This window comes from Neohortaea acidophila (assembly GCF_010093505.1).
Source record: "Neohortaea acidophila strain CBS 113389 unplaced genomic scaffold BDY17scaffold_2, whole genome shotgun sequence".
Classification (NCBI taxonomy): Eukaryota; Fungi; Ascomycota; class Dothideomycetes; order Mycosphaerellales; family Teratosphaeriaceae; genus Neohortaea; species Neohortaea acidophila.
Window position 1 is genome coordinate 988,479 of NW_022985511.1, and position 20,776 is coordinate 1,009,254.

The 20,776-nt window shown below is 58.2% G+C and overlaps 8 protein-coding genes across 8 annotated transcripts; 7 read left to right on the top strand and 1 right to left on the bottom strand.

The window, feature by feature from the left end:
* Nucleotides 1-719: 719 nt before the first annotated feature.
* On the top strand, nucleotides 720-1,905 carry BDY17DRAFT_76843 (uncharacterized protein). The gene has a single exon (XM_033738687.1). The coding sequence runs from the start codon at nucleotides 858-860 to the stop codon at nucleotides 1,671-1,673; it is 816 nt and encodes a 271-aa protein (XP_033592938.1). The 5' UTR covers nucleotides 720-857; the 3' UTR covers nucleotides 1,674-1,905.
* Nucleotides 1,872-3,570, top strand: BDY17DRAFT_291376 (uncharacterized protein). Its single transcript, XM_033732653.1, has 2 exons — nucleotides 1,872-2,086; nucleotides 2,160-3,570. The coding sequence occupies exons 1-2, from the start codon at nucleotides 2,015-2,017 to the stop codon at nucleotides 3,309-3,311; spliced, it is 1,224 nt and encodes a 407-aa protein (XP_033592939.1). The 5' UTR covers nucleotides 1,872-2,014; the 3' UTR covers nucleotides 3,312-3,570.
* A 1,100-nt stretch (nucleotides 3,571-4,670) lies between these two features.
* Nucleotides 4,671-5,765, top strand: BDY17DRAFT_245757 (nucleotide-diphospho-sugar transferase; the record flags this gene model as incomplete). Its single annotated transcript, XM_033730659.1, has 1 exon — nucleotides 4,671-5,765. One exon carries the CDS (start codon nucleotides 4,671-4,673, stop codon nucleotides 5,763-5,765), a length of 1,095 nt encoding a protein of 364 aa, XP_033592940.1.
* A 1,640-nt stretch (nucleotides 5,766-7,405) lies between these two features.
* Nucleotides 7,406-8,905, top strand: BDY17DRAFT_246599 (uncharacterized protein; the record flags this gene model as incomplete). The annotated part of the gene is made up of 1 exon (XM_033730734.1): nucleotides 7,406-8,905. One exon carries the CDS (start codon nucleotides 7,406-7,408, stop codon nucleotides 8,903-8,905), a length of 1,500 nt encoding a protein of 499 aa, XP_033592941.1.
* Nucleotides 8,906-11,968: 3,063 nt separating this feature from the next.
* BDY17DRAFT_77046 (uncharacterized protein) lies at nucleotides 11,969-12,426 on the top strand. Its single transcript, XM_033738688.1, has one exon. It carries the CDS (start codon nucleotides 12,076-12,078, stop codon nucleotides 12,331-12,333), a length of 258 nt encoding a protein of 85 aa, XP_033592942.1. The 5' UTR covers nucleotides 11,969-12,075; the 3' UTR covers nucleotides 12,334-12,426.
* Nucleotides 12,427-13,931: 1,505 nt separating this feature from the next.
* Nucleotides 13,932-15,487, top strand: BDY17DRAFT_77106 (ASST-domain-containing protein). Its single transcript, XM_033738689.1, has 2 exons — nucleotides 13,932-14,050; nucleotides 14,100-15,487. The coding sequence occupies exons 1-2, from the start codon at nucleotides 14,038-14,040 to the stop codon at nucleotides 15,272-15,274; spliced, it is 1,188 nt and encodes a 395-aa protein (XP_033592943.1). The 5' UTR covers nucleotides 13,932-14,037; the 3' UTR covers nucleotides 15,275-15,487.
* Nucleotides 15,488-16,262: 775 nt separating this feature from the next.
* On the top strand, nucleotides 16,263-18,836 carry BDY17DRAFT_77120 (ASST-domain-containing protein). Its single transcript, XM_033738690.1, has 3 exons — nucleotides 16,263-16,773; nucleotides 16,835-17,448; nucleotides 17,505-18,836. Exons 1-3 carry the CDS (start codon nucleotides 16,606-16,608, stop codon nucleotides 18,682-18,684), a joined length of 1,962 nt encoding a protein of 653 aa, XP_033592944.1. The 5' UTR covers nucleotides 16,263-16,605; the 3' UTR covers nucleotides 18,685-18,836.
* A 499-nt stretch (nucleotides 18,837-19,335) lies between these two features.
* Nucleotides 19,336-20,553, bottom strand: BDY17DRAFT_235216 (SGNH hydrolase-type esterase domain-containing protein; the record flags this gene model as incomplete). Its single annotated transcript, XM_033730287.1, has 1 exon — nucleotides 19,336-20,553. A coding segment is annotated over one exon (1,218 nt), but the record flags the coding sequence as incomplete, so codon positions are not given.
* Between the last annotated feature and the right edge of the window lie 223 nt (nucleotides 20,554-20,776).

Sequence of the window (20,776 nt, forward strand, 5' to 3'; positions counted from 1 at the left end):
TGAGCAGGCATGATCTCATGGCACGAAGCGCAACGGTCTGGACACTCATTCATCAGGCCACTTGCAGCCATCACTTGGGCAAGAGCTCCAGATGCGTCTGGCCACAGCTTCAGACGCCAACCATTGAGCGAAGGCTTGCATACCAATACACTCGTGCATGCCAATAGACTTCATGCGTGGATACTACAGCTGCTTCTGCACAGGACAGGCATGACGGATAACGTGAGCGGGTGTCAGGCCACCCGGCCGCCTCGGACAGCTCTTGGCCCTTGGAGAGCAGGCGCGTTCTGAGCTTCACGGTGGACATGGAGGGGAAGCATCGCAGAGTAGACGGCATCACCGACACTCGCTAGAGCGGGATAGGCGAAGGCCAGGCGAAGCTGGGCGCCGGGAGGAGACAAGCATTGCACGGGATAGCATGGATGTAGCGAAGAGAGTGATGGGGAGGGGTGCTCTCGACTGGATCAGCAGATAGCAGCGTGAATAATACAAACCTGGCCTTGGCCGCTCGCTCACCCTGGTCGGCCTCAGCCTTGAGCCAGTTGCGTTTAGCTCGCTCGGCCTTGAGGGGAACGCGAGCATGCAGCGGTCGCCGGCGTCGGAGGCAGCAGTAGTCCGAGCGATCACACGTGGAGACGGGGCGGACTAGGTGGAATGGTAAGCATGATGCTTGGCTACCATGAGGAGGGGGCAGAAGGGGAGTGGGCCAGCGCAGAGCCTTGCATGAAAATTAACGTAACGGGACGAGTTAGTGCGCATGCAGGTGCGGCTACATGCAGCGGCGGGCCGTCAATGGCCCAAAGTTAGTTTTGGCTTCGGCAAATGCAGGCCTGAACTCTCGTGTCTAGCTCTTGCCGATGCTCATCATCATCACCGCCGACTCCACTCCCCTCCCGCGTGCGCGAACGGAGGGCCACTGCGCATCGCCCAAACTGGCCGACGAACTGCGACGATCGCTGCCAGGTGGGGGTGAATTGACACATGCATCCGCCCTTCATGTCCTGTCGCTAAAGCCGCCGTCCTTCGCCTGCGCGCAATCAATACTCTGCCCAGCTGGTCCGCTGCCCACCTCGTCCATCCGCCGCCCACTCGTCCTGGCTGCATTGCTTGGATCTGCGGCATGTCATTATTGCCTGCAGGAGGGTTTCGTGCCCCGCCTGCCAACCTCCAGCGGACGCTGGGTGAGGTGTGCGGCGCACTCGGGTCCAGCCATTGGGGCGAACAGGTGGAACGCGGAAAGTCGTGGGACGCCGGCCTGTAATCTCGCGTGCGTCGTCGGCGAAAATAGAACCTCCGCTGAGACAACCCGTCCTCGCCCAGCCTCGTGCTCGCACTGCGTCAGAAGCACACGTTGCCCCCGTCCGACTCGTCGCATTAAATTACAAACAAATTGTCCAGGAGGCGACGCCGGCAAAAAGCGCTACTGCGTGGTGTTGTCTTGCTGCTCGCCCCCCACCAGTGCTCTGGGCTCGGTCTCCTCTTTCGGCGTTGCATCTCTCGATGAACAGCCCGGAGGTAACGCTAAACGGCCATCGGACACTTGGCAGTTTACCCGCTTCCATATTCGGAGGTGGAAACGGCGCGACCATGGAATGAGGAGCGGCATGGGTGCCCCGTGCGCAGCCTGCCTAGAGCCCTCTTCTCCTCTCTACCGGACAGCCCTGCTCGCTTGAGGCGTTAGGAAATGTGGGCACCTGGGCATCGGCAGGCACGCCCGTGACCCAAGGACGGCGGCCCCATGCGTCAGAAACGCTCTCTCTCCGAGATGGGAAAACCTGGACGGGGAGCCAGCGCCGTGGCGGTCGCTTGACCTGTCCCAGCTTTGCCTATATGTACGCCCGCCGGCCGATTGCGCCGACATTGGCCTTTCCTCTCTTTTTCCGTTGTGGTTGACCCAGTTGCGAAATCCCCTTCGCACTTTGTCTTTTCTCTCCCTCTTAAGACTGCCATACACTCGTTCACGGCGTCTTTACCTTCGTTTCCCCAAAGACACAACCCACCACCTATTACCATAATGCGATCCACCACCGTCTTCCTCACTGCCCTCGTGGCCCTGACCGAGGCTGCTAGCGTCCAGAAATGTGCCGTAAGTTCATGGCGAGCGATCACGCAACTGCCCTCCCCTGTTCTCTTGGCTAATGGTATATCTTCTCCAACAGGGTAGCTGTGTCATCCAGGGCATTCAGGCCTCGGGCTGCTCGTCCGTCGACAGCCACTGCATCTGCGCCTCCGACGACTTCCACTCCACCGTCGCCGACTGTGTGCCCAAGGAGTGCCAGACCGACGACCATGAGTGTAAGCACTGTCGAGCAAGGTCTGTTGATGTTCCGTTGCTAACGTACCCACAGCTGCCCTGTCATTCGCACAAGACTTCTGCAACAAGATCGACCTGGTCAAGCGCGAGGCCCTCCCCGTTGTCAAGCGCGAGGCTGCGCCTGAGCCTGAGGCTGAAGCCGCTCCTCAATGGAGCTACGGCGGTCAACAAGGAGGTGACGACCACAGCCAAGGCGGATGGGGATGGGGAGGATGGGGATGGGGCAACGGCGGCTGGGGCGACTGGTGGAACTGGTGGAAGAACCACCCTGAGCAGCACGGCAAGCCTCAGCACGGCCACCACAAGCACCACACCGTCGTCGTCGGCCCGACCAACACCGGCAAGCCCAACCACCACCACCCTCACCCCACACACAAGCCCGCACCCACCCACGTCTCACCGCACCCCAAGCCGACAGGCACTGTCATCCCTCCGTGGGGACCTCCTGGCTACGGTGGCAACGGTGGTAACGGCGGTTGGGGTGGTCACGGAGGTCACGGCGGTGGAAGCCCCTCTGGCCCGACCAACAACAACGGCAACGGCCACGGCTGGGGCGGCTGGCCTGGCTGGGGTGGACAGCACGGCTGGGGCGGCGGTCACGGCGGCTGGAAGCAGTGATTCACCTTGCTTGGGGAGTCGCGGAGTTGAGGAGAGCGCAAATGATACCCCTAACGGGACGCGGACGATGTTACATCTCTCACGTGTGGGATTCAGAGCGGCGGCTCTTGGGTTTTCGTATCCGTCTTCACTATCTTTCATTACGGCGCCAGACGGGTGGACAGTGTCATTGCTTAATCCCTTATACGCAGCAGTCGCTCAATGGAAACTCAAATGTATACAACTCTCACGAGCTCGCGCTCCCTCAATCTCCTCCGTTGCTGCTCTCCGCCAATGCTGCCATGGGAAAAAACCGTGCAACGCCAGACTGGCTTCCCCGCTCGAGAGTAACGTAATGCATCCCCAAGAACACGAAGAGGCGTGCCGGGGATCCATCTAGACGCAGCCACTCGGGCTGTCACCAAAGGTCCAGAGGCCCACGATGCTCGTAATGGAGGAGGCGCCTTGGCCCGCCCGGCGCCCAACCAAGCAGACTGGACGGCTCAACGAATCGTCGATACTCCGGCCGAGAAGAGGAAAATGACCATCAACGCGTGCCGGGGTGGTACAGAGGGCCACGCCGCGGGCGGGACGTTGCATGGGACTCGCGCGGTGCACTGGCAAAGGTCAGGGTCCCGCGCGGCAGCAATAAGCACCAGCCCGCCAGCCGTGTGCTGGGTTGAGGTGAGGTAGGAATTTAGTTCCCCTTGCTAACCCGATGCGGCAGCTGGGGCTAGGGAGGGCCCGGCGCCCCCAAAACGGTCGGCTTGCAAGGGGCCCCTGGCTGGACGCGAGATGGATTAACTGCCCTACCGAGCCGGGGGGCGGGGAGCGATGTTTGGTACGCTTCGCTCTGGACGCATGCGAGCCTCAAGTCTGGTACGCCGGACGCCTTTGGCTCAAAGTCTGTTTGCTGCCCCTGCGGTGAGATCGCCGCTGCCCGCTGGTCTGCTGGTTAGGCGGCGGTGTTCGGCACTCTATTTTGAGCCTTGGCGGCGTGAGCCGACTGGGCAGTGGCGTTGGGGCGCTGATTGTCTCGTCCCTGGTGGGTGTAACTTCCAGCACATCTGCGTAACACGCGCTGTGGTGGCTCGTTGAGACTGACGGACGGCGGCGTTCTGGCCTCGCTTCACAACGGTGCTACTGATACGAGTGTTTTCGACTTGGCGAGAATCAGGCGACAGCTGATGCTTGTCTCCGTTTGGTGCACGCCGTTTGGAGATTGTGCAGGTGCTGCAGCGGCGGGATGTACGAGGCATTGCCGTCATACAGCGCTGTAGCCGAGACTGGGCCTTGAGGCGCAACGCATGCTCGGTAGCCCTGAGCTCTCCAGTTGACCCTCTCCCTTTTCGACTGTGGGGGGCGGCCCTTTCTCTCCCTCCGCCGCAAATAGCTAGCGGGCAGAGGATTTGCTCGGACGTTCGTACCTTCCATCTCCTAATCTCCAACGCAATCTGTCTACTACTCTGCCCCGTTCTCGTCCCTTTTACTCATCCATCACCACTTGCATCTCTCTTCCTCGTCGAGGAGAGGATGTCCTTGCCATCCATCTGAGCGTCCCCGTCTCCTCTCCTTCTCACCCCACCCCATCCTCGCGGGAGCACACAGGATGGGGGTCAAACTCGCCGCTGGGCGGACCTCCATGAGACCTCTGCCCATGGGCCAATTCCGCATCATCGCCCTGCTCGCCATCGGCTGCACCGCCTTCTACCTGCTCTCCCACGCCTTTGGCGGCTCCCGCTACCCGGCCTTTGTGCCGATGGAGAAATTCCCCAAGAAAATCTGGCAGTCGTGGAAGGTGGAGCCGCTGCGCTTCGAGGAGCGGGATATCGAGCGGGCGCGCACGTGGACCGTCAAGAACCCTCGCCATCGGTATGAGGTGTTGACGGACGACAATGCCATGAACTACGTCGAGGAGCACTTTGGTCCTTCCGGGTACAATCGTCCGGATATCGTGTCGACGTACAAATCGCTCAACGCTCGCATCATCCAGGCGGATCTGCTGCGGTACTTGGTCATGTATGTGGAGGGCGGCGTGTACACGGACATTGACGTGGAAGCCATCCGGCCCATCGACACCTTCATCCCCAAACGCTACGATGAGCGGGATGTCAACATGGTCATTGGCGTGGAGACGGACGAACCCGAATTCAAAGACCACCACATTCTCGGTTCCAAGGCGCAGTCTTTTTGCCAGTGGACTTTCATGTGCAAGCCTCGCCTGCCTGTCATGATGCGGCTGATTGACAACATTCTCCTCTGGCTTCACGACATTGCCCAGGAGCAGAACAAGCCCATCTCCGACATTGAACTGGATTTCGACAAGGTCCTCAGCGGGACTGGCCCGTCGGCCTTTACTGCCGCCATTCTTGCGGAGATGTCGGAATCTTTGGGCGAGCCGGTGACATGGGAAGTCTTTCACGATTTGGAGGAATCGAAGCTGGTTGGAGGCGTGCTGGTGCTGCCTTCTGAAGCCATGGCCGCCGGAACAGGCCACTCGCAGTCCGGCAATCACGGCGGACGCGCGGCGCTGGTCAAGCACCACTTCCACGCCTCTTCCTGGCCCTCGCAGCATCCTCGCTACCGCCACCCCATTTACGGCGAGGTGGAGCGCTGCAACTGGGACATGGAGTGCGTCAAGCTGTGGGACGCGAACACGGCCTTCTTCAAAATGCTGCCCAAGGAGGAGCAGTTGAAGATGATTGCCATCAAGGACCTCGACGCCGCCAAGATGGACCCCGACGGCGTCGACCACCCCGAAATCGCACCGCCCAAGGGCCATCCGCCTACGCAGCCGGTCGGCGGCATCCCCGGTCACATTCTCGACAATCTGCTCGACGAGGTATCGCATTGAGCGAGCGGCGGGCAAGGACTACATGTGCCATCATGGATCAAGCGGAAGCATTGGGCGCTTTTCATGAGCGATTGGTGTATGGGAATCTCATCATGTTGGGTTTGGCAAGGGGCAGGGATTGTTCGGCTTATTTTTCCTTGGGGAGTATAGACAGCGGCATGTATGTGCTTGCAATGAACCGATCACCTCTATCCATGCATCACTTGTCCATCTGCCGGCATTGCATCTTTGGGATGTGCTTCGCTCAACTACACCTTTCCCCGTTAAGGAAGCATCTCGCTCGGCGCAAACGCGCTCAAACTAACGCCGAGCCATATCCACCTGGACTCCCAAAGGCTTGTCTGTCCGCTTGGCTCGTGACGGGCGACGGGGCATCTCCTTTACGCATCCCCCGCCGCGATTGGCGTCGGAGGGTTCGGCGTTAATATTACACCTCAAGACGACAGCACGCTATCACTTGGGTAAAAAAGGCCGACGCGTGGTTGTGAGGAATGCTAAGGAAGCGTACCAAAAGCCACGGCGTGCCTTGATCCCCTCGGGCGTCGGCGTTGACGTGGTGTATCGGGCTTATGTAATCCGTGCTTTTTTTGTGCATGCGTGTGTGTGTGTGTGGGAGAATGAGACGAGACGGAGAGGAAGGATTATGGAACGGAGGGGGCTTGCTCTGGTACCGCGCCCTCCCCGACCCAATTGCAGGTTGTCGCGGCCTCTGCCGCAAATATTGAGAACGATCTCGGTAAGAGAGTGTGTGTACTGCAAACGAGATTCCCAGCCCCGCGTTTCACGTCGGCGATCCTGCCTGGCATCATCAGCGATCGCAGGAGCCTCAGCATTCTGCTCGTGAGATTCTGACATTTCCGCAGGCATTCGAGAGATCAATGAACAGCTTCGGCCTCGTCCGCGTGTGCACTTGCTTCATTGCCGGCAAATCTCCCAACTTGGCGCCTGCTCGATCCACCAGCAGGCTGCAAGAGAATCAGCAGCACTCTCTCTGGCGCACCGCCGCGCCTAATGGGGCACTAATCGGCGCCCGCACCGCACGGCACGCCCGCCGGTTACGCGAGTATGCCACTTATCACTCGCTTGACCCCATCACGCCCCTGGCCGGCCCTCCCGCACGGCCAGCCTTTTCGCTGCGGCGGCGGCTGCTGCTGTTGATCATGCCGCCGCCGCACTACACACACGGCTTTTTGGCAGCTCGCGCGCGTGCACCGCTCTTGTTTCGCCTGGTGCCGCCCGTCGGTCGGTTGATTTGGGACCCGCGCGCGCTCCACGTTCCCCCCGCCGCCAGCGTGTCGGAGGTGGTGCACCGTATTGCCTTCAATCTTATCGTCGTCCATGCCACTTGCTGCCATCCGTCATCCTGTCAATCATACCATCCTTTCGCTTTCCCGTTATTTCCTCTCTGTTTACTGCTCCCCGCATTGATGGATTGAATGCTACGTGGTCAATCGTCTTGCATCTCTCACGAACACTTCACTCTGTTGTTCAGGGCAACGACATGATCTGACGACCGTGTTTTTTTCGGCGAGAAGATACCCCCACCCCCGGCCGACTTTACTCTCTTCACATCAACCGTCATGGGCCTGCTGGACAACCAGCTCGAAAAGGGCCACAGTCACCGAGCAGCAGGCAGAGGAATGCTCAAGCAGCGTCTCCGCCAGCCTCTCCCCCTCCTCTGCGCTCTATTCCTCACTGCCCTCCTCGTCGTCTCCCTCTACACAGTCCACGGCGGAACCGACGTGCGCGACTTGGGCTTCTACAAGTTCGGCGGAGACAGCACGAGTGCGGAAGCCGACAGCACAATCGACCCCTCGGCGGCGGAAAGCGGTGCCCCTTCCTCCGACGACCGCACATTTGCGAGCCTCGAATCGGTCTTCCAAGATGCGAAAGCCTCAGACGCACAGAGCCAGCCAGGCGAAGCTGGATACGGTGGCGCGGTCTACGACACTACCTACGACCTCGGCCTCGGCTTCGACAGCGAAGACACGCCCGAGTACCGCGAGATCTTCTCCTACTCGACCCGCGATCGCCGCTTCATCCCCTTGTTTGCGGAAGGCGTGGGCCTGCTCAACCCCAATCTCATCCCCCATCCCACCAAGTCCGACATGTGGATCCTCATCGCCCGCCGCGAGATGAGCCACCGGCTCCACGACACCGAAGAGGAGGTCGTGTGCGCCGCGGGCTTCTTCGAGGATGTGCTCGTGTGCGAGGGCAAGCCGCAGGCCATGGCCATCAACACCACCGTGCTCGGGCAGTGCGACGGCCAGATGGCCCGCGTCAACGAACACTTCGGCCCGCGCGATATGCGAGTCTTCCACGGGCCCAATGCCCCATACGTCGTGTACGGCTCGCAATCGCAATTCACCTGCTTCGGCGTGTGGCTGCAAGACGCGCGCATGCTGCTCGACGCCTTCCACATGGACTCGGCGCTGTCGAAGCTGTTCGTCCAGCCCACCGAGCTCCGCCGCCCGGGCCGCTGGAAGGCGATCGAGAAGAACTTCTTCATCTTCTGGGACAAGGACGACAAAATGTACGTGCACAACGACCTCTGGCCGCAGCGCAGTTTCGCGAAGCTGGAAATGGACGGGTCGGTGGGCGAGGACCTGGCGCCCGCCGTGGCGTACGAGGACCAAGTGTGCTACGCAAAGTACATGCCGCACGTGGCGGCGCAGCAAGAGTGGCTGCAGCAAGCGACCAACGCGCTCGCCATCACGCTGTGCAAGCGCGAAGACCCCGGCTGCGTGCCGAGCGACTCCAACACCTTCAACATGCACATCTTCCACGTCAAGTCCAACTACGCCGAGCACCGCATCTACGAGCCGTACGTCATGCTCTTCCAGCGCACCGCCCCCTTCGCCATCCACGCCATCTCTCAGCAGCCCCTGTGGGTCTCCGGGCGCGAGATGCTGACGGTCGAGAGCGGGAGCGTGCAGTATGAAGGCAAGACCGAGTCGGATATTCCGGAAGGCCACACGGAGCGCTTCTACATGACCAGTGTCAGCTGGCGCACGCATGGCCAGCGGTACCACGGCTACATTGACGATGTGCTGTTCCTCGGCTTCGGCATCGAGGACTCGCGCGCGGGCGCCATTGATGTGTTGGCGGGCGATATTCTGCAAGATTTAGCGTATTGTTAGGCGATTTTTTGTGCCTGGGCATCGGTTGAGTTCTTTCTAGGCAAGCTATAGCATACATTGGAGATGGCGAAAAGAGAAAATGTTACACACACTTGACTTACTGTTCTCCACCCTCGTGAGTGGGATCTGCCTTACCTCTCGGGTGCGCTTTCCACGGCCGGGACGTCTACAGAGACATACCCGGTGCTCAAGCAGCAGGTTCTTGGGACCGCAATCTAGACAAAAGTCTTATCGCCCGGAAGCTTTCGATACGAAGCCAACGGTAATGAAGGGCATGCAGGCCAAGCCATGAAGCGAAATGGTCGTCTGTGATGCCTCATAAAACGCGCATCCCACGCGAAAGGCCCACGGGCGGGAGGACAAGGCTGCTAGCCAAGGCATCAGGCGAGACGTACTCGTCTGTGATGCCTGATAACGCAGGACCCCCGCGAGTAATGCGATTGGAACTGCAGGCCAAGCCATTGGGCGAGAGCTTCTCTCACCACCCCTGAAGACGGCCGCTGCCTGCGCGAGCTTCACGGGTAGATGACAGGCCGGCAGCCTACGGTGTCGAGCAGCTGTTCCGACGGTAATACCTGAGGCCACACTCCGCACGCCTCTCGCCTCTCGCGGTGAGGGTGAAGTGGCCAGCCAAGGCATCAACAGATATCACCGTGATGCACGAATCATTCACAGCCACTGGCGCATCGTAGACGGATGGAACGCTCGTTGGTAGGATGCCCCGGCCGTCACTGACCTCGGAGGATAAGCAGCGCGACCACGACAACCCCCGAAGTCGGTGATTGTGGGCCAGATGGTTCTCGGGGCGCGCGCGCGCACACACCAGCGGCGGTGGTGTTCGTGATAGGGATAGGCGCTGGCGTGGAGCCCGGCGGTCTTTGCTATCCCCACAACCAGCAGCAATTTCGAATAGACTTTTCAATAAAAGCGTGCAGGAAGCACTGTGCAGGCGGTGTCGACGGCGTGTCGAGGCGTTTCGATAGCGTATCCAGGGATCGGAGAGGTGTGGGTGGTATTGGAGAGCTCGGTCGGCGGCCGCGGGCAGGGGCAAAGCTAGGGGACATTGGCATCGGCATTGGCAGTGGGCCGGGGGGTGTTTGCTGCGAAGACGAGGAATGACGATGCGCGGACTGCGTGTGGGGCGCCCGGGTACGAGGTGGTGTGGGTGCGGTGCGCGGGCGATAAACTCGGGGCAGAATGGCTCGGCGCTGCTGGCGAGCTCGTGCGCTACCAAACTTTCGTCGACAGTCCGGCCCCCGCGCTTGTAGGCCTTCGTCCACGCTCCGGCGCAAACTTTGCCGTCTTTTGATTGTGCGCCGCAATTTCCAGTGTCTGGCTGTTAATCAATTGACCTGCTTCTTGGACCTACCGTATTCGGCTGAAGACGCGGCGTAAGCTGGGAGGAGATCGGCGAGCCCTCAACGAGTTCGACTGTGGCCTGATCATCTTGCGCATTTCAGCCTTCACTTGCCCAAGCGCGAGGCCGGGGGTTAGGGCGCGGGCGTGGGTGTGTGTTGTGCCGGCGCTGCACTGCGCGGGAGCCTGGGTCAGGCAGCGAGAGCCGACGGGTTATGAGGCCGCCGATGCCCTTGCTCTTTCTCGTCTCCGCCCCCGTCCCTGTCAGTCTCAAGTGACAGAATTCGTGGTTTCGAGCGATGCGCCAGCAGCGTTCAGCCGCAGAATCGACTGGCAGGGCTTGCGGTCGGAGTCGTTGTCGGGCTTCGAGGCAAGGCTGACCACCGTTGCGAAGCATGGTCGAAGCTTGCATTGTCCCATACGGCGCATACAGTAGCTGGTGCGTCGGCACCTGCACGGTCGTGGTCAAGACCCTCATCGTAGGAGGCGTCGAGCGTGCCGTCGCATAGACTCGACATCCGGCTCGCTGCAACACGGTCGCATTCGAGGAAGCGCATCAAGGCGTAGGCCAAAGACCAGCAAGTAGCAGGCGAATGTGTTTCTGTCGTGCAGGCAAATCCAAGAAGGGCCAGGGCGAGGGGATTTTGTATTGGGAGCCGCCACGCGGCCGTGCGTGTTACCAAGCAGGCGTCAGCGTAGGCTATGTCGACAGCTGCGGGCAAGCTCGAGGTGCAGCCATCCAGAGAGCAGCTTTCGTAAAACCAAAACATCGTGACGACAGTCATTCCACACCTCGCAGCGTACACACGTAGGAACAGAATCGAACAGGCAGGAGTGGAGGAGGCACGAGGGCACTGCGTGTAATAAGTAGATTTCTTCCAAGGTTGGCGAGGGCCCGTCGGCAGCACGCAATTGGCGGTGGGTTTTCCGTCAGCTGTCACCCAGCCAGCCTCGCCCCCGTGGCGCCCTGCCAAAAACGGCTGTCTTCATTTCCACCCCCTCGTCCAAGGTACTTCATGTCTCCACCGGGAATGCCGTCTATGCGGAATTGAGCTGCTTTGATTCCATTTTTGCGTGGTTTCGCCTTGGATGCGAGGCCTGGGCCATGTCGCGGACAGATGAGTTACTCCGGGGTGTCGAAAGCCACCCAAATTCCAAGCATTTCGTCGCTTCGTTCGTAACTCGTGGCGAGAGCGTACGTGGACTGTCGGGGGTCGACCGGAGCTGATGGTGGTGTAACGCAGCCATGGCGAAAGCACCCTTGTCCAATTGAGATCGATTGCCGCACTCCAAGATCCTACACCAAGATCATCTGCAGCGCGATCGTACGCATGTACCCCTTGGCGGTAGTGAAGCCTGACGCCCCGCGGCCCTCAATGCGCCTTTCACCACGGCGACACACTTCTCAACATCTCCAACATCACACATGCCACTCGCATGCCATGTTGTCCATCGCAAGGCCGCGAGACAGTTGTTGAGTGAAGAAGAAAAGAGACATCCCCGATAGCCGCGATCTCATCACAAATGACAAAGGCATGTCTCCCAAAATGGAAATCTGAATTACAGAAACGCCACAGGGACAACGTCGTGCTGAAAGCCATGCACGTCCCGCCCAGCTGACCAACACCAACGTGGCAAATCAAAGAGAAAGCCGCGGGCGCCTCTCTATTCGATAGACCTCTCGCTTACCCTGGCTGCGTGGGTGAGAAATCACACGATGCGCGCATGTGAGTGCATTTCAGGCCCCCAACGCCCCCTCATCAACGCGCATCGTTATATTGAATTCGACCGCCCCCGGGTGGCCTTAACGCGGGATGTCTGCTTTTCTTGCAAGACTCTGCCACCTTTTCTCCCTCTCGTACTGTAGCAGCGTCGAATCGCGTGCCACCCACTGCATTCTGTTGAGGGTGCAGACATTATACGCTGTTCGCGCGAGCGGTCACGTTCCAGGCATGCGGCAGTGTCATGGTAGTATCGCCGTGGACAAACGAGCCATCGAGCTTGTGTCGAGTACGATGGACTCTGGGCTTCTGTGTGCTTATGACGCCGCTTGCATTCTTGTCGTGGAGTGAGAATGAGATAGGCAGAGCCACTTCACCTGCACGGTGGCATGGTCCAAATACTATCCCTCGGGGCGAACAGGCCTTTCAGAGAAGATGGATCTATTGGCCTTGGTGTCGAGAGCGTTGTCTGTATTTCCAGCGTGGAGGACATCCAGCTGGCTCACAACACTGTGCGCCTATGGATTCGACAGATTCCTCATGATGTATGACATGCTACTCGGTGGCGAATCACTCCCGAAAACCAGCCATGAAGATCGACCGGCCCGCCTTCAGCAGGCGTGCGAAGATGCTCCGCGGCGACGTCGCCACAATTACTCACGATTGCGCAAGCAGATGAGTAAGGTGCAGGCTGTTCCTGCCCGCGCGTTGGTGCTTGCCACCGGCAGCAGGCATGATTGCGCATTCCGGTGAATAAGCTTAATTTAGAGATGCGGCGTGAAGTCTCCTTATCCCGGGCTGGACGGACGAGTATCTGCGATGTGCGGATTAGCGTCAAGCCTCTGCCGCCTGCGGGTGGCTTGGTAATAATAGGCTCGACGATCGGCCGCGCAAGGCTGTGGCCGTGGGATGTCCGGGTGGGTGGTGGTGATGACGTGTCTGCTCTTTTGTCATGTATGTTGCAAGTGATGACGATGTTTTCCACAATTTTTACCGTCGGACAATTGAGAGCGGGTGAAAGAGTTGGGGCAGCGGTGGAAATGTGGCATCCCTTTGGTTTCCACCAGGTGTCGTCCGGGGTGGGATTTAGCCTTTCTCCACTGCCGCCCGCTTGGCAAGGTGGGGTTCAACCAGGCTGTGGCCGTCGTTGAACGGCTGCCGGACAATCAATGGAAAGATAATCAACACTATCCGGTCCTACCACAGACTTCGATGCTTGATCTGCGTGACGAAACGACTGTTGAAAGGGAAGACATGTTATCTGCCTCGGCAGTACGCCAAAAACCACCCCGTTGCGTGGCGGGTTCCGCCTCTTTTGAACCTCTGCTCTGACCCGAGGCATGCATCATGTCACTATGCCTTCTCGTGTTCCTCTGCTTCTCCCATGCTCATTGTCAACAGAGTCATCACAACCCTGCTCTTGTTGCGGAACACCACGATGCCGAGTCACTCTTCCAATTCGTCACCCGGCCGGACATTGAGGCGCCGAAATGGGACATTACGATATATGATCAAGAAGCGCTCGCGCCAGGCTACTGGTTTCTCGCCCCTTATGCCAATCTGCAGCAGACCTCATATCCATTGTGGAACGGTCCGCACATCTACGACCAGAATGGCGACTTGATCTGGAGTGGTGCGCCGCACTTCGACCACAGAAATGTCTACGATTTCCGAGTGTCAATCGTCAACGACACGCCGATGCTGAGCGCCAATTTTCCACATAATTTCTCGAGCGGCAATGCTGTTATTCTGGATGAGACGTACAATACCAATCGTCTCGTGGACATGGTGGGCAACAACTCCGGAACGAACATGCACGATTTCAATCTCATCGACAACGGCAAACGAGCACTCTTCTTAACTGCTGTTGATTTGGAGGAAATGCTGGTGAGTCTGCCTTGGTTTAACGGGATTTGTAATGTTGGGTGGCAGGGGTTCAAAGAGGTGGACGTTGATACAGGGGAAGTGGTCTTCGAATGGAATGCCAAAGACCATATCTCTCTTAGTGAGAGCACGTTCCTGCCCAAGAGTACTGTTGCGTTTTCCGAAGCCTGCATGAAGGAGTGGGGTGAGTGTGTCCGATGAATTGATGGAGTGAAAACGCTAACTGAGATAAGACATTACCCACTTCAATGCGATCGATAAATTCGACGACGGCGACTATCTGCTCTCCGCTCGCCATACAGACACTCTGTATAAAGTGTCACCAAATGGCTCAATCGTCTGGGGGCTGGGCGGCAAGCAGAGCGACTTTCACTTTACAGATGAGAGGGCCAAATTCTCACGACAACACCATGCCCGAGTGCACGAACAGAATGCGACCCATGCAGTCATCACCGTCTTTGATAATGCCATCGGGTCTGGGAACAACGAATCAGCCAGCAGCGGCTCGTCATGGGGTCTACATCTCGCCCTGCGCACCGACACCATCCCCATGACCGCCGACTTTATCGCACGCTATGAGCACCCCGACTGGAAACGCTCTCGCTGGTCGCCATCTCGTGGCAGCATGCAGTTGCTGCCAAACGGAAATGCCTTTGTAGGCTGGGTATTCGACTCGTTGCACTCCGAGTACTCGGCGGACGGCCGGTTACTAATGCAAGCCAACCTTCGCCTTCACGGCACCAACACGTACAGAAGCTACAAATTTCCCTGGACAGGCAGGCCAACCCGGCCACCTGATGTTAAATCCACCGCTTTCAGACCAATGACGAACAACAGCGCTTTGAACACTGTTGTCTACGTGAGTTGGAATGGCGCAACGGAAGTCGCTACATGGAATTTGCTGCACACCAGTTCCAACGGACGCTTCTCGGAAATCGTTGCTTCGTCGCCTCGACAAGGCTTTGAGACGCAGCTGCGCTACGATGGCTTTGCCAAGTATGTTGTGGCTGTTGGCCTCGATTCAGATGGGAAAGAATTGGGCAGGTCAGAGGTCATGCTGACCAAAGTCCCTCGGGGTTTGCAGAGCAAAAATGTTACAATGGGAGAAATGCAATGGGCTGCAGCCGCCCAAAATCAGTCTTGGCAATGGAAGGCGCCAACGATCTTGCACACAGAGCAAGAGGGCCGGGAGTCGGATTGGGGAATGCCCGCATTTGCACTTGGCATCACGGCTCTAGTTGTTTGCATGGTGCGCTTGATGTTACATTGGAGCCGGAATGGACAGGAATCGGGGTTTGGCTTCGCATCGAAGTTCCGACAGAAGGGGCTTGATACGGAGCAAGAGGCTGAGCAGCGCGAATGGATGCTCGCGGACGGCGAGATAAGAGGTCGTCAATGTATGCATTGATTTGGTATCCAGCTGCACCGACTGTGCAAGTGAAAGTTGATTCTGTGACATTTCCTCTCCTGCCGCCTCATATGAAGAACGGTGTCACGTGGAGAGGGTTGATCTACATTGGTATCGTTCGACGGAACAAGTCTCGGATGCTGGAGACGTGAGATGTGGTTTGCCACCGGAGAAGCTTGCGTCGATCGCCGAAGGATGTATTGCGGAGGAATGCCAGATTCATACGTTTAACTGCACGATAGATTGGCCAATACATACTTGATATGTAGGTGAGAAGAAGGTGAAGGATTGATGGTTCTCACCTGCCGGTTTTGGAGAGTTTACGCATCAGGCTAAGCCAAGCTGGCTCGCTGGCTGGTTGCGAGGCAGCCAGTCACGGGCCGGCGCGCATGGCTAAGCGGGCGGTAGCGAGCCTCGCGTGGACGTTAGCGCGCCAACTTCACCTCCTGTTTCTGCTTCTCTCCGCCCATGCAAACGCCTACCTTCCTGATACTCACCGACAGACAAAGACACGCGCCGTGCATGAGACCGACATGACAGGCGCAGGTACCCAGGGGCTCGTCGCCTCTCACAACGACGGTGTGCGTCGCGGAAATGCGCAGGAACGCCGGGCATTTTCCATGCGAAATGAATGGCTTCTCGAGGCTGCCGCTTGATCCTCTGAAACCCACTGGACCCCTCTCTTCGTCAATCACCCGTCCCCGCGCCTCACGCTGTAAACGACCCTTGCTGAACATGACGCGAAGATGTGCGAACGATGCCGGGCCGCGCGGGACTGTGTAGGAGTGCTGTATCTTCCAGGAGGACTAGTGATTCGTCCCAATAGCCATGCTTGGTCCCACCGCGCACCAAAGCGACCCAATTGTACGCTCGCGAGCGGGAAAAGCATGCCTGCAATAGGGAAACAACCATCGCGCGCGTCCGGAGGCGCGGTTCGCCACAGCTCGCCATGCCCGAGCGTTGCATCCCCTTGTGCCAAGTGCGCAATCCCCTCTCTCTACTCTCTTCCCATCCCAAGCCTATTCGAGCTACCTCAGCATCCTCTACCACTTCTGGCGATCGGCCACTTCTTCCTCTGGTACCGTGGTTTCTTTCCACCCGCTCCCCATCCTCACCCACGCTCCCTTTCGGTCAATTCACTACGCTCTTTCAATTACTTGTTTCCAACACTCGTGAGCTCCTATAATCTTTACACCTCACCGTCTCAACCACCACGGGCACCCCCCTCTCTATATCGCCGTCTGCGCCCTCGACGCAGCCTTACACTCGCTTTTGTTTTGCCTCTTACCTGCTGCCCTCCGCGTATAAAGCCGTACACCGTATGACGAGCAATGGCCGGCCGATTCTCGACACTTAAACTGGTTGCGTTGCTCACATCGCTGTTCGTTCTCCATGGGCAAGCTACACCTACATCACCGCTGGAGAAGAGGCAATACGACGCCACCGAGATCAAGATTGACGAGTCGAAGCATGACGAACAGTTCTACAACTTTGTGACGGTGAGTCCATGCATGGCAACGGAGTATCGCATGGAACAGCCTTCTGACTTGAAATCTGCAGCGGCCCGATATCGATGCACCTCGGTGGAAACTGAAGGTCTACAACGAGAGTGCACTCTCCAAGGGCTACTGGTTCACCACCGCATACGGCATTGTCAAGCAGACTTCGGCGAACCGCAAAGCCTACGTCGGCCCCTACATCTACGATCAAAAGGGAGAGCTTGTGTGGAGTGGTGCCGCCTCGGTCGACTTCTACTCCATCTTCGACTTCAAGGTGTCGAAGCTGCACGGCGAGCCCGTCATCAGCTTCCTCCACCCAAACTATGGCGCCGCATACATCCTTAACCACGAGTATGAGACGGAAAAGGAACTGGTGCTGCTCGACCGCGATGGTAACATGTTGGACAAGGATACGGTGAACATCCACGATCTGCAGATCTGGGACGACTCGTATGGAATCATGACTCGCTATGCGCAAGATCTTGATCGGAAATCCATGCGCTCGGCCTTGGGTTACAATGGCCCCTGCAGCGTGGAATTTCAAGGCTTTCGGGAGTCGAATCTGGACACCAATGAGCTCCAGTTCGAATGGAATTCGGATGCACACATTCCTCTGTCGGATAGCTACTTAAAGGCCGAGGGCAGCTGTGACGATGACGCTGTATGGGACTATTTGTGAGTTGTCAACCTGCTTTCATCCACAAGCCTTGCACTAATTTGATTCCCCGCAGCCATGCAAATTCGATTGACAAGTTCCCGAACGGCGACTATCTGATGTCCGCTCGCCACTCCTACTCGCTGTACCGAATTTCTGGCGTCAACGGGTCTATCATCTGGCAGTTTGATGGAACGGGCGAGCGTCAATCAGACTTCAAATGGATTGGAGACGGCCATTTCTTGGGACAGCACGATGCCCGAATGCTCGCATCAAATGGCACCCACACCCTCATCTCCATCATGGACAATGCATTGGGGCCTGGTATTCCACGTTCAAACAACCCAATGTCCCGTGGCCTCGTTATTTCCTTGCGCGAGGACGAAATGACGGCCTCGGTCGTCGCCACTTTCGACCACCCTGAAGGCCGCTACGCTCTCGGCCGGGGAAACATGCAACTCCTGCCCAATGACAACGCCTTTGTCGGATGGTCGGTCGATGCTGCCCACAGCGAGTTCACGCCGGACGGCGAGTGCATCATGCATGCGAGAATGCCGGCGGGCCTGAAGACGTACCGCAGCTACAAATACGAATGGGTGGGCCAGCCCAAGAGTCCCCCGGACGTCATGTCCAACGCCATCGTCTTCAAAGGCACCATCATCACCACTGCCTACGTGAGCTGGAACGGCGCGACAGAAGTGGCAACATGGAACCTCTACAAGACCAACGCAGACGGCGAAGTGATGGAGCTCATCGCCACGCGCCAGAAAGAAGGCTTCGAAACATCCATCACGCACAAAGGCCTCGCGAGCTACATCATGGTCGAAGGCGTCGACGCAAACGGCAAGCGCCTGGGAATCTCCAACGTCATCAAAACCGCCGCGCCCGCCGACCTCAACTCGCTCTCCCCCGCCGTCGTCGCCGAAAACAAATGGCAGACGGACCACTCGCAAGGCGTGCTCGTCGAGTCCCGCCGCGGCCTCTTCGACAACTTCTCCAACCCCTTCGTTGCCTTCCTTTCCGGCATTTTCTTCTGCGCCGCCGCGCTGTACACCATCCGCGCTTTGAAGGGCATGCGTCGCAAGGGCGGCAGCGTGCAGTCATGGTGGCTGCCGAATCAGTACGAGCGCCTAGCGTCGTATAATAGCGATGCGGGCGATGAGGAGAGCCAGGAAGAGCACAAGCTGAACAAGCTGGGCGAAATGAAGGAAATCCCGCCCAAGTATGAGGAGGATTACGAGGATGATTCGAGATGAGCTTGGCCCTGCGCCATTTTGGATAATCGCTGCATTGCCTTTCGATCGAGCTATGCATTTGTTTTCTCGCCCTTCTTGGATGCAGGGTTGTTCTTAGCATTTCAGCGATACGTTCACTTGACTCTGAAAATGCAACCGCTTTCTGTTGCATGGTTTTAATCATGAGATGAAATTCGAGAGAAGATTCACATGGCAATACTTCTTTCATGCACACTGGCTTACATCCTTTGATCTTGTGGTGTTCACCGGCAAAAATGTGATGCATTATCATCATAAATACAAGTCGCTCAGAACGTCAGACCATCAATCTATTCTATCTCGTGATCTTGCATGAAATTCCCCCGTCGGACTGCTCGGACTGCTGGGGTAAGGGGACAGACTAAGAGCACTCATCTTGCCCTCGTCCAGCGACGCAATGCTCGCTCGCCTCACCGCCTGATACGTCTTCGCAGACCACCAGGACGTCGGGCTGCGCTTGCGTGTATATGGCAAAAGAGTGACGACGAGGGCGCAGCAGGCGAATCCGACGATGAACCACACCACGGAGCCCATGGTGGAGAGCGAGATAGATGGCACGTAGGATGTAGATGCTGCGTTGCTGCTGAAGCGCGCGGCGGCGTATTGCTCGCGCTCCGCCGGGCCGGCGACTCTGCTGACGCCGTATTTGAAGCTGTCGAAGAGCTGCAATGGGAACGCTTCTGCCATCAACCGGTAGCCCTCGTCGTTGGGGTGGATGCAGTCTCCCGAGTCGAGGTTGGGATTGAATTCCGTCTGATTGTTTGTGTCTCTAAGCACAACGTCGAAGTCAACGACAGCGTCGGGCCAGCCGCTGCTGCGGATCCAATCATTCACCCGCAATCGCGTCTGCTCTCGTATGGCCTCTCGGTACTTGGCCCCCGGGTGCGTGCATGCGAAAGGCCCAATGGTGCTCATAAACACAGGTACACCAAAGGCATGCAGGCGTGTGATGGTCTGCTGATAGGAGCTGATGAGCCGTTCCGCAACCTCGTTCTGGCTAGCAGAGCTACCGCCTGCGAAGTTGATGTCGTTGATGCCTTCGAACATGAAGGCGTACGCCAGCGAGCTGTAGGCCAGCACATCGCGGTCGATGCGGGAGACGGCGTTTTTGCCGCCAGTGCCGTCGGTCAGTTCGCGGTTACCGGCTGCGCCTTGGTTCAGGACGCTGATGTCGTCCACGCCTGCCGCTTGCATGCGATTGAAGAGCACGTTCGGCCAGCGAGCGTCGGCGTTGAAAGAGCTGTGCGAGCCATCGGTCAAGCTGTCGCCGAGGAGGATGAGGGCACGAAAGTTGGATGGTCTCCACGCCTCCACCCCGCTGAGGAAGTACCAGCCTTGTCGAGATTTCTTCCACAATACATCCCAATCCGCTGATTCTGTATTGTCGCCCAGCGACAAGTAGGTGTCGGTGCGACTGATGGGGTGTGCGGTGAGTTGATCGCTCTTGAAGCCGTCTCGGAGGTAGATGGTGATGCTCAATGCCTGCCCGTTGGCCACTTCCAAGGGCACCGGGTCAGACACGGCCAGGGCGGCGGGAGGGAGGAGGACGGACTCTTGCCCGCTGAAGGTGATGGTGTGGATTGTGTTGAGATCGATGCCGTGGGAGCCCGTTTCGTTGCGGCCTGCATGCGGTACGGGCTGGGCAATGGTGATTTTGGTGATAGGTAGGTCTCTCAAGCCGAATGCATTGGAGAAGCGGAAACGAAATCGCTCGGCGCCAATGGACAGGCGGATGGTTTGACGGATGGAGGCGTTGGCGAAGACAACACCGTCATCGTAGAGCTCGGGGGGTTGTGTGTTGGAGTCGATTGGCTGCGGCGCAGCGGTCCAAGTTGTCACCCAGCGACCATCGGCAAGGTCGCGCTGTACCGGGGAAGCCGCAGCCCGCGCGTACAACCACGAGGTGAGCAGAAGCACGACGAGGGAGAGCGGATGCATCATGCTGTGGCCAAAATGCTACAAGCAATGAAGGAACGATCAAGCCAAGGCGGAGAAAAGAAGAACAAGCAAGGCCAAGGCGGCAGGATAGTGAAGATCAACGTCTGGCAACGCCGCAGGGGCCGCGCATCACCTG